Source organism: Brassica oleracea, chromosome C9 (genome assembly GCF_000695525.1).
Source record: "Brassica oleracea var. oleracea cultivar TO1000 chromosome C9, BOL, whole genome shotgun sequence".
NCBI lineage: Eukaryota > Viridiplantae > Streptophyta > Magnoliopsida > Brassicales > Brassicaceae > Brassica > Brassica oleracea.
In genome coordinates this window covers 52,776,449-52,788,857 of record NC_027756.1, presented here as the reverse complement: position 1 = coordinate 52,788,857, position 12,409 = coordinate 52,776,449, and the positions used below count along the sequence as shown (strand labels likewise).

Genomic DNA, 12,409 nt, shown 5'->3' with positions numbered 1-12,409 from the left:
GTTAAAAATACAAAGACTCAAATCCGAGGGAAAACCTCCGGATTTGTAAATATTAATCCGAAAAAATTTTAAAATCTGCATATTTTACTTAGATTTATAAATACTACATGGATTTCTAAATCAATCAAAATATTTAAAAAATTTCGTTTTTTTGTTTCTAGAGATTTTAAAACTGTTTTGTTATTTACAAAAATTAATTATTTCATTATTTCAGCTCGGTTTGAATAATAAAGTTAGAAACCGACTAATATCCGGAAAAATGGTCAAATTAAGTTTCAGTTTGATTCTATTTTCTAAGTAATTTTAGATAGTATAGATAAAACATCTTGAATAATTTGAAGTTTTAATGGATATTCACCATTGATCTTGACTTCTCCCCCACGGCTCACCATATCGGAAACCATATCGGAAATTAGATTCAAAACAAGAAATATATTAATAAATCAACAGTTAATATAGCTATTATGCTGTGAGCTTTGTTCATCATCTTTCTCTAAAAAGGAACTATTTCAAAGGACATCTCTTTCTCGCTCTCAAGTTAATAAATATTAGTATCTCAGTGATAATATTGGTGATCCATGCTCTGTTTAGTTTCCAGAACGCCACCATTTTTTCCTCCTATGTAACTCTGTGATAAGACCAGTCTCCGTAAATTCATACAAAAATAACTGGGATAATTAAAAACTAACGGTTCATATATTATCATAGAATCATTCTTCAAATGCTGAAATTAAAAACTCAAAGTTCTAAGCATAAAATAAAAAAATCAAAGTTCTAAGCATTAAATATCAAACTCTCCTAGTCTCCTCCAAGTCCCTTTCGATACTCTACTTCAAGCTCCACTCTACAACATGATAAGAGATGATCATGAGAGCAAAGCAACAAGTTTCACAAATCATATTAACACAACAACATAATAATAAAGTGAAACCTGATAAGCAAATTCCATGTAGCTTTTGCTCTCACATGAAGCTCATGATTTGGATTTTTAGACTCAGCTAGCATCAAGTAGGTGTTTGGGAACCCTTCTATGCAAGTAAGATAGTTTTTATCCTCAGCAATGATCAGGATGTCTACGACGAGTCTCAAGCAGTCTAGATCTGGAACATGAAACTCAGCTTGACAAGCCATGGTTTCTTTGATGGTAGATACATTTTTGTTACTGTGCTCGTTGATTCCGAGGTTTGAAACTCAGCTTGACAAGCCATGGCTTCTTTGATGGTAGATACATTTTTGTTACCGTACTCGTTGATTCCGAGGTTTTGGACCATAAGTTGTAAGCTTATCTAGCACAAATCTTGTGCATAATGAAATATTTAATAAACGTAGATTGAAAAGGCATCAAGTTATAATCATTTTGTTAAAAGATATGTAGTTTAATGATAAAGACTTTTTACAATCCTATGTCAAAGTAGTAAAGATAGATGTCAATCCAATCCTAAGTGATCATAAAACAAGAGAATGCAAGTAATGCTTAATCTAAGTACAATCAAGGTAGTTAAGTGATTTCAATTCAAGAACCAAACAAACAAGAACAATTATTTAAAGTTTTCAATCAAATAATTGTTAAATCGTTCTAAAATTTTCTTTAGGTTAAATATCGGATAATTCTTGTTATTTGGATAAAAGTATCGTAAGACAGATAGTTTTTAAAGATTTTGGATAAAAGAATCTGAATAATTTGAGTATTCAGGTAATTACGAAATTCGATTTCAGTTAAATATGTGCATGCCTACGCAACATGCATCATCGCCTATCAGTAGTAGAACGATTCCTTTTTCTTTCTGACGAACAGGTTGTCATTCAAATTTTTTCTTAAGATCATTCTGATTTGAAATCAAATTATCTAATTGATAAAATATAGCTACTAATCTCCGACAATAACTAATGTACAAAAGATCTCTAAATTCAAAGCAAAGCTACAGACCAAAGCATAAGACATCTTATGATAAGATTTAATCTACGGATGTACATGTTTTGGCTCTCAAGGCTTGATGTACTCTCGAATGAAGTCTTGGACCTGAACAGTTTCTCCGATGAGTCCAGATGCTTCAGCGACAGTGACTCTGTTACAGCAATGCGAGAAGGAGAACACTTCTCCTTCGATTCCGATGGTGTAGTCATTGGCTATATCAGCTGTTGATACTGCACTTCTTGAAGCCCTCAGTTTCTCACTGCAACAACAACAAAAAGGTCATAAACAAGTAATGATTTGCTTTCCGGGGGAAGATAGGATTATATATAAGATTGGTTTGTTAAGAAAGTTGAAAAACTATTACATTTCTTTCTCCATCTGCTTCTTGATGAACTCCTTGGTGTGCGCAGTGAGTTTATCTGTCTTGTTACAGCAAAGGAGGACTGGTATCTTCTTCTTGACAACGTTGGCATTGGTCAAAATGTCGTATAGGTACCTATCACCATACAAAACCATCGCAAGGCCTCATGTGTTAAGATCGTGCTTCCAAGAGAAAGAAAGATAAGAGAGAAAAAAGCGTTTGAAAAAATACTCTGAAGCTGCACGACAGTTAGGGAGGAACTCCAAGGCGTCCACTACAAATACAATCGCAGCTGCTTGAGGCAAAAATTCTTCTAGCTTGGGTCGAAGACGAGAGTGCCCAGGAACGTCAACAAGATGAACAGGCTTGATTTTTCCTTTCTGTCATCCACGGGACGTGGATTGTGTAATGTGTCAATACATACATCAAAATCAACTGCATAAGCGTTGTTTAGAAACAGGCCAAAGTGAGAATCTTCACCTTAGCGTGTTCAAAGTGAAAAACGAAAGTGCCTTCATTCGGTTCCATTGATGTCACAGAGCCCTGATGTGATGATCCATCTCGGAGCTGCCATTAATCAAAACATTCATCATGTTATAACTGTCCAACAATCACCTAGTCATTTACGCTGACTTGGGAGATAAGTGACTCTTAAGGGGAAAAAAAAAAAAAAAAAAAAAACTAAATTTCCATATGAAGATAGGAACGTGAAGCCAAAGTACTCACTTGATAGAAAAGCACAGTCTTTCCACTTCCGCTGAGCCCAGAAAGGAGTACGGTGTTTGATTTGGTACGTCTCACCAAACGAACTGCATAACCCATCAAGTTTAGCAAAGAACTTTTTCTTTTTGAATTAAATTTAACATTCAATTCAAAAAAAAAAATATATATATTGGAACAGAAGCAAGAAAAACTGTGTAGTTATCAAGATGGTTGCATAAATTTCAAAACTAACAGCCTAAGTCTAACAATGAACAAGAGAATGAACAATGTGGTTTCTGCTATGCTGCTCTACATACATGATAGGAGCAAAACGGTTGTCAGCAACAGAAGACCAATAGCAGCATAGAGCTGAAACGGTGGTATCTTCTGAAGATACTCAAGTCCTTGATTCGTCCACTGCTCCGCCATAAGCTTCAGATCTTCCAAGTTCTCCATTTATAACCTGCATCCATAGTATAACCCTGTGAAAACAAGCCCGTACACACCAATGGTAACCCCTACATTTGATTTATAGAAAATACAAATAGAGTCCTATAGAATTCCCACAGTGATGAATATCTTGAGAGATGAAAACGGTTAGATAAAGAGACAGAAACGCACCGTATAGGAGGAGAGGCGAAGACGAAGAGGATGGAGATGACGGTGGAAGAGGAGAAGATCACGGCGACGATGACTTAGGGTTCAGATTAGATTATTTTATTATTTAAAAAACTTATATGGGCCTATCAAAGCCCAGCCCATTGAGTTATTACGATAACCTTGCTTTTAAGTATAGAACTGACACGACGTCGTTTCAACTCTCTCTGCTTCATAGCTCTTCTCCCTTCCCGCTCCTCCGCCGACGAAGCATAGATTCAGTGAGCTGAGAAAGTATGGGCCTATAAAAGCCCAGCCCATTGAGTTTAGATGACATGGCTTTTAAAGTATAGAACTCACACGACGTCGTTTCAACACTATCTGCTTCGTTGCTCCGTCTTCTGATTTTTCCCCGGCTCCTCTCCCTTCCCTCCGCTCTTCCGCCGACGAAGCATAGATTCAGCGACGTGAGAGAGAGTTATGAGATTTAACTTCAACGAGCCAGAGGATACGCCGGAGCCACGGAGATCTCCCACTCCGAAAGAGCCGGTTCGCTGGGTCCCTCTCCAAACCCACCCGGTTTTCTCCTCTCTCCCCTCCTCCCAAGATGAACCCGCCGTACCCCAGCGGTTCCCGAGAAACTTCATGGCCTGGGACGGAGACTCGAGGCTATACTACTGGGACTCCACTCGCTACCTCCTTCACCGATTGTCTCTCCGCTTGGGTGACCCTGAACCAACCTCCGTCCTCGCCGCGGTCCCTTCCAAGGTCCCTTTCCACTGACTTTTCGAAAAAAAATAGGTTTAGGAAGCAGTTTCTTTCTTATTGATGATTGATTGATATATTAACAGGTGATGCAACCAGATCTCCAGCTGGCATTCTCCGTCAACAAAGTCTCCATCAATAAGTCTGGATCTGCTGTGATTCTCGCCGGCGCCGATGGTATATGTGTGATGTATCTGTTTGGACGTGCTTCTGTGATTCAAGACATTGTTATTTGCAGGTTCTCATTAAACAACTTGATGGCCCTTTGCTTGCTTATGAGTTTAATAACACTTCATGATCTATTGGTTTGCAGGGTGGTTTCTATTGGCTCAGAGATCTATTCTAGTGGTGACAGTGCCATACACTTGCTACAAGCGTCTTGGCATCCCGATAGTGGTACTCATTTGGGAGTTCTATCCTCTGACGCAGTTTTCAGGTAACAATCTTTTGGGGCTTGATGATACTTTGATACTGATCAAAATCCGTTTTTGAAAGATGTTGAAGAAACTCTAGAATAAAAATTTAGTAACAAAGGTTATGGATTCTTGATTTCTTCTTTATTAAAGGTAATTGTTATTGACGCGCTGCTACAATTGTTTTTTTTTGGCCAGACTTTTCGATTTGTCTTCAGATGCTGAGGTGCCAGAGCAAGAATACTATTTACAGCCTGTTGAACCGGGAAGATCTAGGACAGCTTCGTCGATTTATCCTGCTGATTTCAGCTTCGGTGGAGATCATCTGTGGGATAGATTTACTGTAAGTTCAGTTCTCTTGTCAAACAGATTCTTCAGATTACATGATTTAGTTCTTTACCGAATCTTTGGAATTGTGCAGGTGTTTACGTTGTTCACCGATGGTTCGGTTTATATCCTGTGTCCAGTTGTGCCATTTGGAAGGTAGGAACATTATGGTTCTTTCTGCTTTTCATTCCTCTCTAAGAATACTTTGACATTTCTCATAGGATATCGCTTGAATTTGTATTTTGTATACCGAGTTTCCAGGATAGTTCAGTATCTAATTGTTTGTGGTATCTTGATCAAGATATGATTTATTCTTATAAAACTGTATTACATCACAAATCTACATCCTCTAGCTCATTTAAGCTTTTAAGAGTTAAATTCAGTTGGGTCACATGCTTCATGTAGACAAGGCATTACTTCTACTGACAATCCTCCCTCATGTAAAGCCTTTATAAATCATGGAAGATGTTTTAGTACTTTGTCTGGTCTTGGTTGACTAAGTTGCTTCGTATGTATATTGTAACAGTATTTACAAATGGGAATCGATAATGGAGATTTACAATGATGCTAATCTGTATGGGGTTAAGTCACCCAACTCGGTAGCTGTTAGCAACTCCAGTCTGGCAATTGATTGGTTGGAAGCTGTATTTCCAGATTTGACTGAACAAGGAACTAGAGCTGATAATATAGTGGTAGTGAAAGCTCATCCTTACGCATTACTTGATGCATCATTGGCTTTACAGGTAAGTTTCCTCTATTGTGGGTATGTTATGTAATTATTTTGAATTACTCCTCATGTTGGAATTTTACTTGATTCACCAATGTTCTAAGTTTGTAGTTATTAGCTAGTGGCCCTCATCAAATATTATACCCTCATTGCCTTGTTTCGGAAAATAGATTATACAAAAAGCTGAAACCTTTTTTTCTACGGCTTGCCTTGGATTCATGATCCTTTGTTTTGCTTGTATACAGGGCCCTTTGTACAAAGCATCGAGTGGTGGTGGAAATGAAGATCTCGCTGTTAGGGAGGCAGAATGCAAATGCCGGGCAGTGAGTGTGTTATATAACATTGTCAGCAAAGATTCGATTCTGGTAACTGCCTGGAGTGGTGGACAGTTACAGGTCGACGCTCTGGTCGATGAAATCCAGCCAGTTTGGATCTCTGGTAGCTCATCTCGCCTTCGCATGAACTCCCACAACAAAATTCAAGGAGTTGCGATGATTTGTGAGTCAAACGTTGGTGAGCTCCCAGTAGCAACTTCAAAAAACCTGCCGCTTGATCACACTGTATGGTTAGGACTTCCGCCACCACTGTTAAGACTGGCAATGGTTGATCTGGCTCTACCCACTAAACGCGAAGGCGGTTCTCTTGTCACCTTGTTCGCCGACTCCCTTTTGCCAGAAAGAATATACTCCATCCACGACGGTGGCGTTGATTCAACAGTCTTACACTCTCTTCCCTTCACGAGTCAAGCCACCGGAAGAGATGAACCTCTCAAAACTCCATCTGTTCACACTGTGCTGAGTACATGCCAAGAAGAATCCGCCGTATCTTCTCTGTTGGGGTTTGTACCTCTGTCAGATTCGTTTGGGTATGCATGGATCATTGCAGTCTTATCCTCAGGAGAATGCGTTGTGGCAGAGATGAAAACTTGGGATCTCTTGCTTCCAATTCATGTCAGTACAGATAAGACAGAGTCTTCCAGCGCAATAGAGACGAAAGAGAAAGATCCCCCATGCATCATAAGCAAGGAGCTCCTTGCAGGTCCCAAAGTAAGAATCGCACCTCATGCTTTACCTAACCAGCGTTCAACTCCAGCCAATTCCGTCGAAGGTCGATCAATTCTGCATAACTATGTCAAGCTTTTCCATGAAAACTACGTCGAATATGCGCACAAGGTGAGAAAGAAGGGATATAAACCCAATTTCTACTCCTTTTCTCATGACTAAAATAATGAGACTTTGTATAATATTTGGCAGGTCTTCTTCGAGTTGCAGCATCATGCTCCTAACCTGAAGAGAATAATCGATGACCAACAAGAGCGGCTTGCTGAGGCAAATCAGAAAATGTCTAAAGTTGAGAAGAACCAAACCTTGTTGGAGAAAAGGATTGAGAAAGCGATTCAAAGACATGATTCTCTTGAGCAACGCTTGCATCGTCTCCGTAGCTTGCCTGGTACACACAAGAAACCACTGACGAGAGCAGAACGGGAATTTAAGTCGGAGCTAGGTAAAATCAAAGCTTCCTAATACATATACTTTCTGAATCCCATTTCATCATCTTTCTGTCTTTTTCAAATTGAAGATCAATTCGCGGGAGTTGAGGTTGATGCGCTTCAGTCATCTATTGAAACACTGAAAGCAAGAGTGAAGAAATCAGCTCAAAAATCGCCAAAGAGCAGTGTCTTTGCAGGTACCCAGAGAAAGCAATATTCGAAGAGAAACTACATTCAAGATACTACAGGAATGTCACAGCTTCAGTCCACACTCGCCAAACTATCCCTCATGAACAGCGATAACTCCAAGAAGGTCAAGATCGTTGAATCGGCGTTGAGGTCACAAGAAAGTAGTTTGATCTAGTTAGTATAACACTGTCAGTTCCCGGAATGGCTAGATTATGTTTAAACCTTGGATCAAGTTGTCTAACTCTCTCCTTGTAAGTTTTTGTCTGCAAACTATATTCCTTGGAACTCAAGCGACCTCGAAAAGTTTCCCAAGCTACCTTATATTCGAACCATTGAAGCAGAAGAGATTATGCAAAACGTAAAGGTAAACAAAAGTAATTTTTATATACAGAAGCTAACAGGCTTTATAAAGTAATGGTGGTACTTTTATTGTCACAACTCACAACTCTAAGACCAGAAAGGAGCAAAAAGAAGAAAGTTAATTCTGAAAAATGCTGATATTCTATAAATAATATCTTGTGGTCTCTTCTTCATCTTCAAGTAGCGGATAAGCCACCATCATCACGACGCGTCACGAAGATCGGGTACCGTTTTTGTGTTCTTGTAGTTGGAAAGAACACCAGCTTGTCTTTCTCTGCAGGAACCCAACTGCTCAGAAAATTAACAAAACAAAAATCAAAATTAGTAAAATCATCAGAGGGATGTTATCTTGTATGTGAAGGTATTTTACCTGAAGCCGGTCACTAGGCGGTGAAGGAAAACAGAGAGTGCAACCCTAGCCAGCTCGTAACCAGGACATAGCCTTGGTCCTCCACCGAACGGTGTGAACACATTAGAAGGGCATGTTGTTACCGAGTTTCCCTGTTCATCCAAAATTGCATCATCCCATTAATAACTAAATATGCAAAGTAGATACGACCAAACCAAAATCAAGAACATTATCAAAACCTGCCATCTCCAAGGGTTGAAAGTGCGAGCGTCTTTGAAGTGGTTTGGGTCTAAATGAACCGCTCTAAACGATGCGAAAACCTTCCACCCTTTTGGAATCTTGTAACCTGTTTTTTGTTTTGTTCAAACATGTAAGAACTAATGAACTGGCACATTTTCATTTCAAGGTGACAGAATATTTTACCTTTGATCTCGACATCCGTTGTTGCCCGTCTGAAAACACCACCGATGATGTTAGCCACTCGCAGAGTTTCGCTAACCACCTGAATCAAAACAAATTTGTTAGAGATTAATGACTAGAAAGAATAGTACAATAGCTAAAAGCTTAAGGCAAATACACTTACACATTGTGTGAATGGCATTGACTTGTAATCACTCCACTCAAGACTATACGAATCACTCTTCATTGCCCTAATGTTTTCATGCTCTTCCTGTTTTTTTTTTTGTCAACCAAACAAATATTACCAACTACACTAATAATAAAAGAAATAATTAGGTCACAAGTCCAACAGTGTTGACCCGGTTCTTTGGCATAGAGTTGGTTATATTTGTACGCACTAAATCTAGTGACTATAAAAAAACCATTGCAAGTCTCTTGCGTTGAGATTCTTAGCGTAATATAAGATACAATCTCTTAGCTTTTAACTAAAAAAACTGTGAAACGTCTATTAAATAAGAAATATACGAAACGTATCTTAGTTTTTTTAGTTAAAAGCTAAGAGATTGTATCTTATATTACGATAAAAACCTCAACCTAAGAAACCTGCGATGTTTAACATGCTCTTGGAAACAAAACTAATGACATCAACAATATAATTAGAATACAAATATAAATAACCAATGACATTGGATAAATGCTTGTCGGAACATATTTATGATACTTTAAACTTTAATGTAAAGAGAAAGTTATTGGGGGATATTCGAACCAGTAATAAAGCTGTTGGCAAACCAAGAAAAAAAAAAGATGAAGTTTGGTGAAAGTGTAATTATGCGTTCGGCTCAGGAGACAAACTGGTTGTATCTGTGACACTGTAACTCTCTTTATTTGAACAACATTTTCACATTTATTAGTTAAAAACAAACAGATGTTATGATGCTGTCTAGGTTCGAGAATGACTTCTTTGACTTTTACGGTAATTTGTACCTTCTGTTTTTTGTTTTACACTTTCCACCTTCAAACCCACTTGATAAAAATGCTTAATTTAGAAAATGTGAAATTCATTGAAAAATAATTAGAATGTAAAACTTAGGTCCAGAATTTAATGCAAATTTTAATGGATCTATCATGACTGCCTGTAAAATACTACTCATAATTTGGTTCAGAATTTTTGTTTTTTCATTAATAGTTTTGTGTGTTTTCTAAAGTTTATATATTATTTTCCGTTTAAATATATCAAAATACATATTAATAAATAATTTAATTAGTTATTAACATCGTCTTACCCGGCTAATGTCGCGTATTACAACGTTCTTACTACCTAACCATTAATTAACCAAGATTGAAGGCTATATTCAAAACACTATTCTAAAACAGAAACAAAACATTATTATTTTTCTAGATTCAATTATTAGTACCAACCGCCTAGATTGTACTGTTGCTAACTTGCTATGTAAACTAGTAGTTCAATGGAGACAAAACCTGAGAGAAAAACCTAAGCCGTTCACTGATGTGTATGTGTCATTTTCTTCTCTTATTTAAAGAAATGGAAAATGATGATAACAATAGTAATAATAATTATTGCAAGACACCCGTGTGAAATGTAAATGATGGAGAAAGCTACATTCCAAAATTTACATCATTATGCTTCCATGTTGTAGTCTCCAACCTTTTTCTCCCCATTTATTCACATTTTTGTCCAACTACTTCTTCACATCTCTTGATTACTTTAATTAACCGAAATAAGCTTAAAACGGAACTAAAACTATATGTAGTTCCAAGACAAAATTAGATGATTTATTCTATTTAAAGTGATCATAACACATCAAAGTGTTATAGAACTAATATAGAATTGACTTCTCTAATTCAGCTAAATTTCATTTCTTCGTTATGCTTTTATGTTTAGAAATAAAACCCTTTTCCTACCCTAAAAACTCAAATAAAGCAGAGCACAATAAACATGCGCAGGTGGTCCTTAACTATCGTTTGCATGCAGTAATATATCGAATCTTAAACTTTTAATAACACTAAATCTCGATAAATCGCAATCAAACCAACCACATAACACCTGCATCTCATTCATACGTGTCGTATTTTTGATTTGCTATGCATTTTATTTTTAATTCGAATTTTCTCAAAAAGTTAAATTTTTTTCCAAATTAAAAACAAAAACGCATGTATACAAACATAGAAAATACCTTGAGTTGAGCAAGAGCTGAAGGAGTTTCGGTGAGAAACTTAACGGCGAGAGTCATGATCGTAGACGTTGTTTCATAACCAGCCACGAGTAAAGCCACCAAGAAGTCAACAATCTCTTCATCGGAAAATCTTTCTTCCACCGCAAGCAACGCCGCGAGCATATCTTTCTTTCTCTCCTCTCCTTCTTCCTCTTCCTCCCTTCTCTTCATCACCACCACCGTCAACGCCTCCGCCACCTTCGTCCGCGCCTAAAATATAAAATAAAAATATAATATTAGTCTTTAAAAATGATTATGAGCACATAAAAATATAGTTAACTAAACTAAATTAAATAAATAAAAAGATACCTTGATGGCTTTGCGGTAAGTTGTGGAGAAGAGAGGGAGAGGAATAGAGAAGAAGCCTTCGATGACAAGAAGATACTCTTTCCTTAAACTCTCACTCCACTCCCCTGGATCAAAGCTCATCAGCTGCTTCACCGTTAGCTCAAACGTTATCTGCATCATCAACATGTTACATATATCATTTATGCATGCGGCGACTCGTCATGACTCACTGAGTCAAAAACTCGGTCCGGTGACTCCTTTCTATATTTTAAATAAAAAGATTAATAATGGGTTTACTTTATTTATTCCTTATCAGGATATTTGTTTACCTTTTTGGCTTCTTCCATGAGGAGAACACGAGAGGACCAAGAATCAAGATTAAACCGGACTAACCGGTCAATATCAAGCATGAGATGATCTTTGATAATCGAAGAGTTAGCGAAGCTCATGGTGAGAGAGTGCATACGTTTATGCAAAGAGCCTTTCATGAGAAGCAAAGAGTGTTTCCCCAAAAGGTTACATATAGAAGCTGGATAAGAGCACTCGAAAAGCTTCCCTTCGTTCTGAAGAACAAACCGGTTCGTTTCCGGGTCAGCTGAGAAAACCGTCGGTTCACCAAATATATGCGTCATGAATACCGAACCGTACCGGGCAACTCTTGCGTCTACGAAAGGCTCAGGGTTCTCCGTCTTGTAAGCTGCGATCAGCTGAAGAGTCTCGCCTATGAGAGGAAGACCGAGACTTCCCGGAGGAAGTCCCATGCGCCGGTAACGCGTGCGGCGGAGTAGGAGGAGTAAAGCGGCGGTGATGGAGGAGAGGAGGAGGAGTAAGGCGGTGGAGGATAAGGAGAAATCCATTGATGATGATTGAGATGGTGGTAGAGAGATGGAAAAGAGAGAGTATTAATGGAGAGGGGGAGAGTGGGCACACGGGGGGTTTCTGCATAAAGTAGGACCTTTCATCATTATACTCTTTTGCATTTTTCTTGGTTTTTTATTTTTTGTTATATTAAATTTACTAGGATAAGACTCGCGCCTTGCGCGGAATTAAGTTATTATTTTTATTATATTTTGGAGAATGAAACAATAGTTTGGTTTCATTTGGATTAGGGGTGTTCAATCCAGATATCGGGTTGGTTTCGATTCGGTTCGGTTTTTTTCGATATTTTGGTTAGTAAAATATAACTACTATTCTAAATCCATATTTACTTTGACTTTAGTCTTTCACATACTTTTGAAAGATTTCAACTGGACAACTAAATTGATCAGTCAATCTTTTTGCTTTAAATCATTAG

At 37.9% G+C, this 12,409-nt stretch overlaps 3 protein-coding genes across 3 annotated transcripts; 1 reads left to right on the top strand and 2 right to left on the bottom strand.

Annotated features, from left to right (window-relative positions):
* Positions 1 to 1,847: 1,847 nt before the first annotated feature.
* On the bottom strand, positions 1,848 to 3,668 carry LOC106316208 (signal recognition particle receptor subunit beta-like). The gene is made up of 7 exons (XM_013754077.1): positions 3,600 to 3,668; positions 3,296 to 3,441; positions 3,003 to 3,085; positions 2,757 to 2,843; positions 2,508 to 2,656; positions 2,280 to 2,411; positions 1,848 to 2,174 (listed from the first exon to the last, which is right to left on the bottom strand). The coding sequence occupies exons 2-7, from the start codon at positions 3,432 to 3,434 to the stop codon at positions 1,985 to 1,987; spliced, it is 780 nt and encodes a 259-aa protein (XP_013609531.1). The 5' UTR covers positions 3,435 to 3,441; positions 3,600 to 3,668; the 3' UTR covers positions 1,848 to 1,984.
* A 290-nt stretch (positions 3,669 to 3,958) lies between these two features.
* On the top strand, positions 3,959 to 7,869 carry LOC106318189 (nuclear pore complex protein NUP88). The gene is made up of 9 exons (XM_013756066.1): positions 3,959 to 4,343; positions 4,427 to 4,578; positions 4,654 to 4,776; positions 4,952 to 5,096; positions 5,175 to 5,236; positions 5,607 to 5,823; positions 6,053 to 6,979; positions 7,061 to 7,310; positions 7,386 to 7,869. The coding sequence occupies exons 1-9, from the start codon at positions 4,056 to 4,058 to the stop codon at positions 7,658 to 7,660; spliced, it is 2,439 nt and encodes an 812-aa protein (XP_013611520.1). The 5' UTR covers positions 3,959 to 4,055; the 3' UTR covers positions 7,661 to 7,869.
* LOC106318190 (cytochrome P450 90A1) lies at positions 7,851 to 12,059 on the bottom strand. The gene is made up of 8 exons (XM_013756067.1): positions 11,445 to 12,059; positions 11,137 to 11,286; positions 10,789 to 11,037; positions 8,778 to 8,864; positions 8,618 to 8,696; positions 8,434 to 8,540; positions 8,216 to 8,346; positions 7,851 to 8,133 (listed from the first exon to the last, which is right to left on the bottom strand). Exons 1-8 carry the CDS (start codon positions 11,970 to 11,972, stop codon positions 8,022 to 8,024), a joined length of 1,443 nt encoding a protein of 480 aa, XP_013611521.1. The 5' UTR covers positions 11,973 to 12,059; the 3' UTR covers positions 7,851 to 8,021.
* Positions 12,060 to 12,409: the final 350 nt, after the last annotated feature.

Bases quoted from the DNA above. Each gene is read 5' to 3' on its own strand.
- LOC106316208 (XM_013754077.1), bottom strand. From the start codon at position 3,434: ATGGAGAACTTGGAAGATCTGAAGCTTATGGCGGAGCAGTGGACGAAT. The intron at 2,844-3,002 runs GTGAGTACTTTG...GATTAATGGCAG, and splicing joins AGACTGTGCTTTTCTATCAA to CTCCGAGATGGATCATCACA. The intron at 2,412-2,507 runs GTATTTTTTCAA...GTATGGTGATAG, and splicing joins AACTGTCGTGCAGCTTCAGA to GTACCTATACGACATTTTGA.
- LOC106318189 (XM_013756066.1), top strand. From the start codon at position 4,056: ATGAGATTTAACTTCAACGAGCCAGAGGATACGCCGGAGCCACGGAGA. The intron at 4,579-4,653 runs GTTCTCATTAAA...ATTGGTTTGCAG, and splicing joins CAAGACATTGTTATTTGCAG to GGTGGTTTCTATTGGCTCAG. The intron at 7,311-7,385 runs GTAAAATCAAAG...TTCAAATTGAAG, and splicing joins GGAATTTAAGTCGGAGCTAG to ATCAATTCGCGGGAGTTGAG.
- LOC106318190 (XM_013756067.1), bottom strand. From the start codon at position 11,972: ATGGATTTCTCCTTATCCTCCACCGCCTTACTCCTCCTCCTCTCCTCC. The intron at 11,287-11,444 runs GTAAACAAATAT...TTGATGATGCAG, and splicing joins TCATGGAAGAAGCCAAAAAG to ATAACGTTTGAGCTAACGGT. The intron at 11,038-11,136 runs GTATCTTTTTAT...TTTATATTTTAG, and splicing joins CTTACCGCAAAGCCATCAAG to GCGCGGACGAAGGTGGCGGA.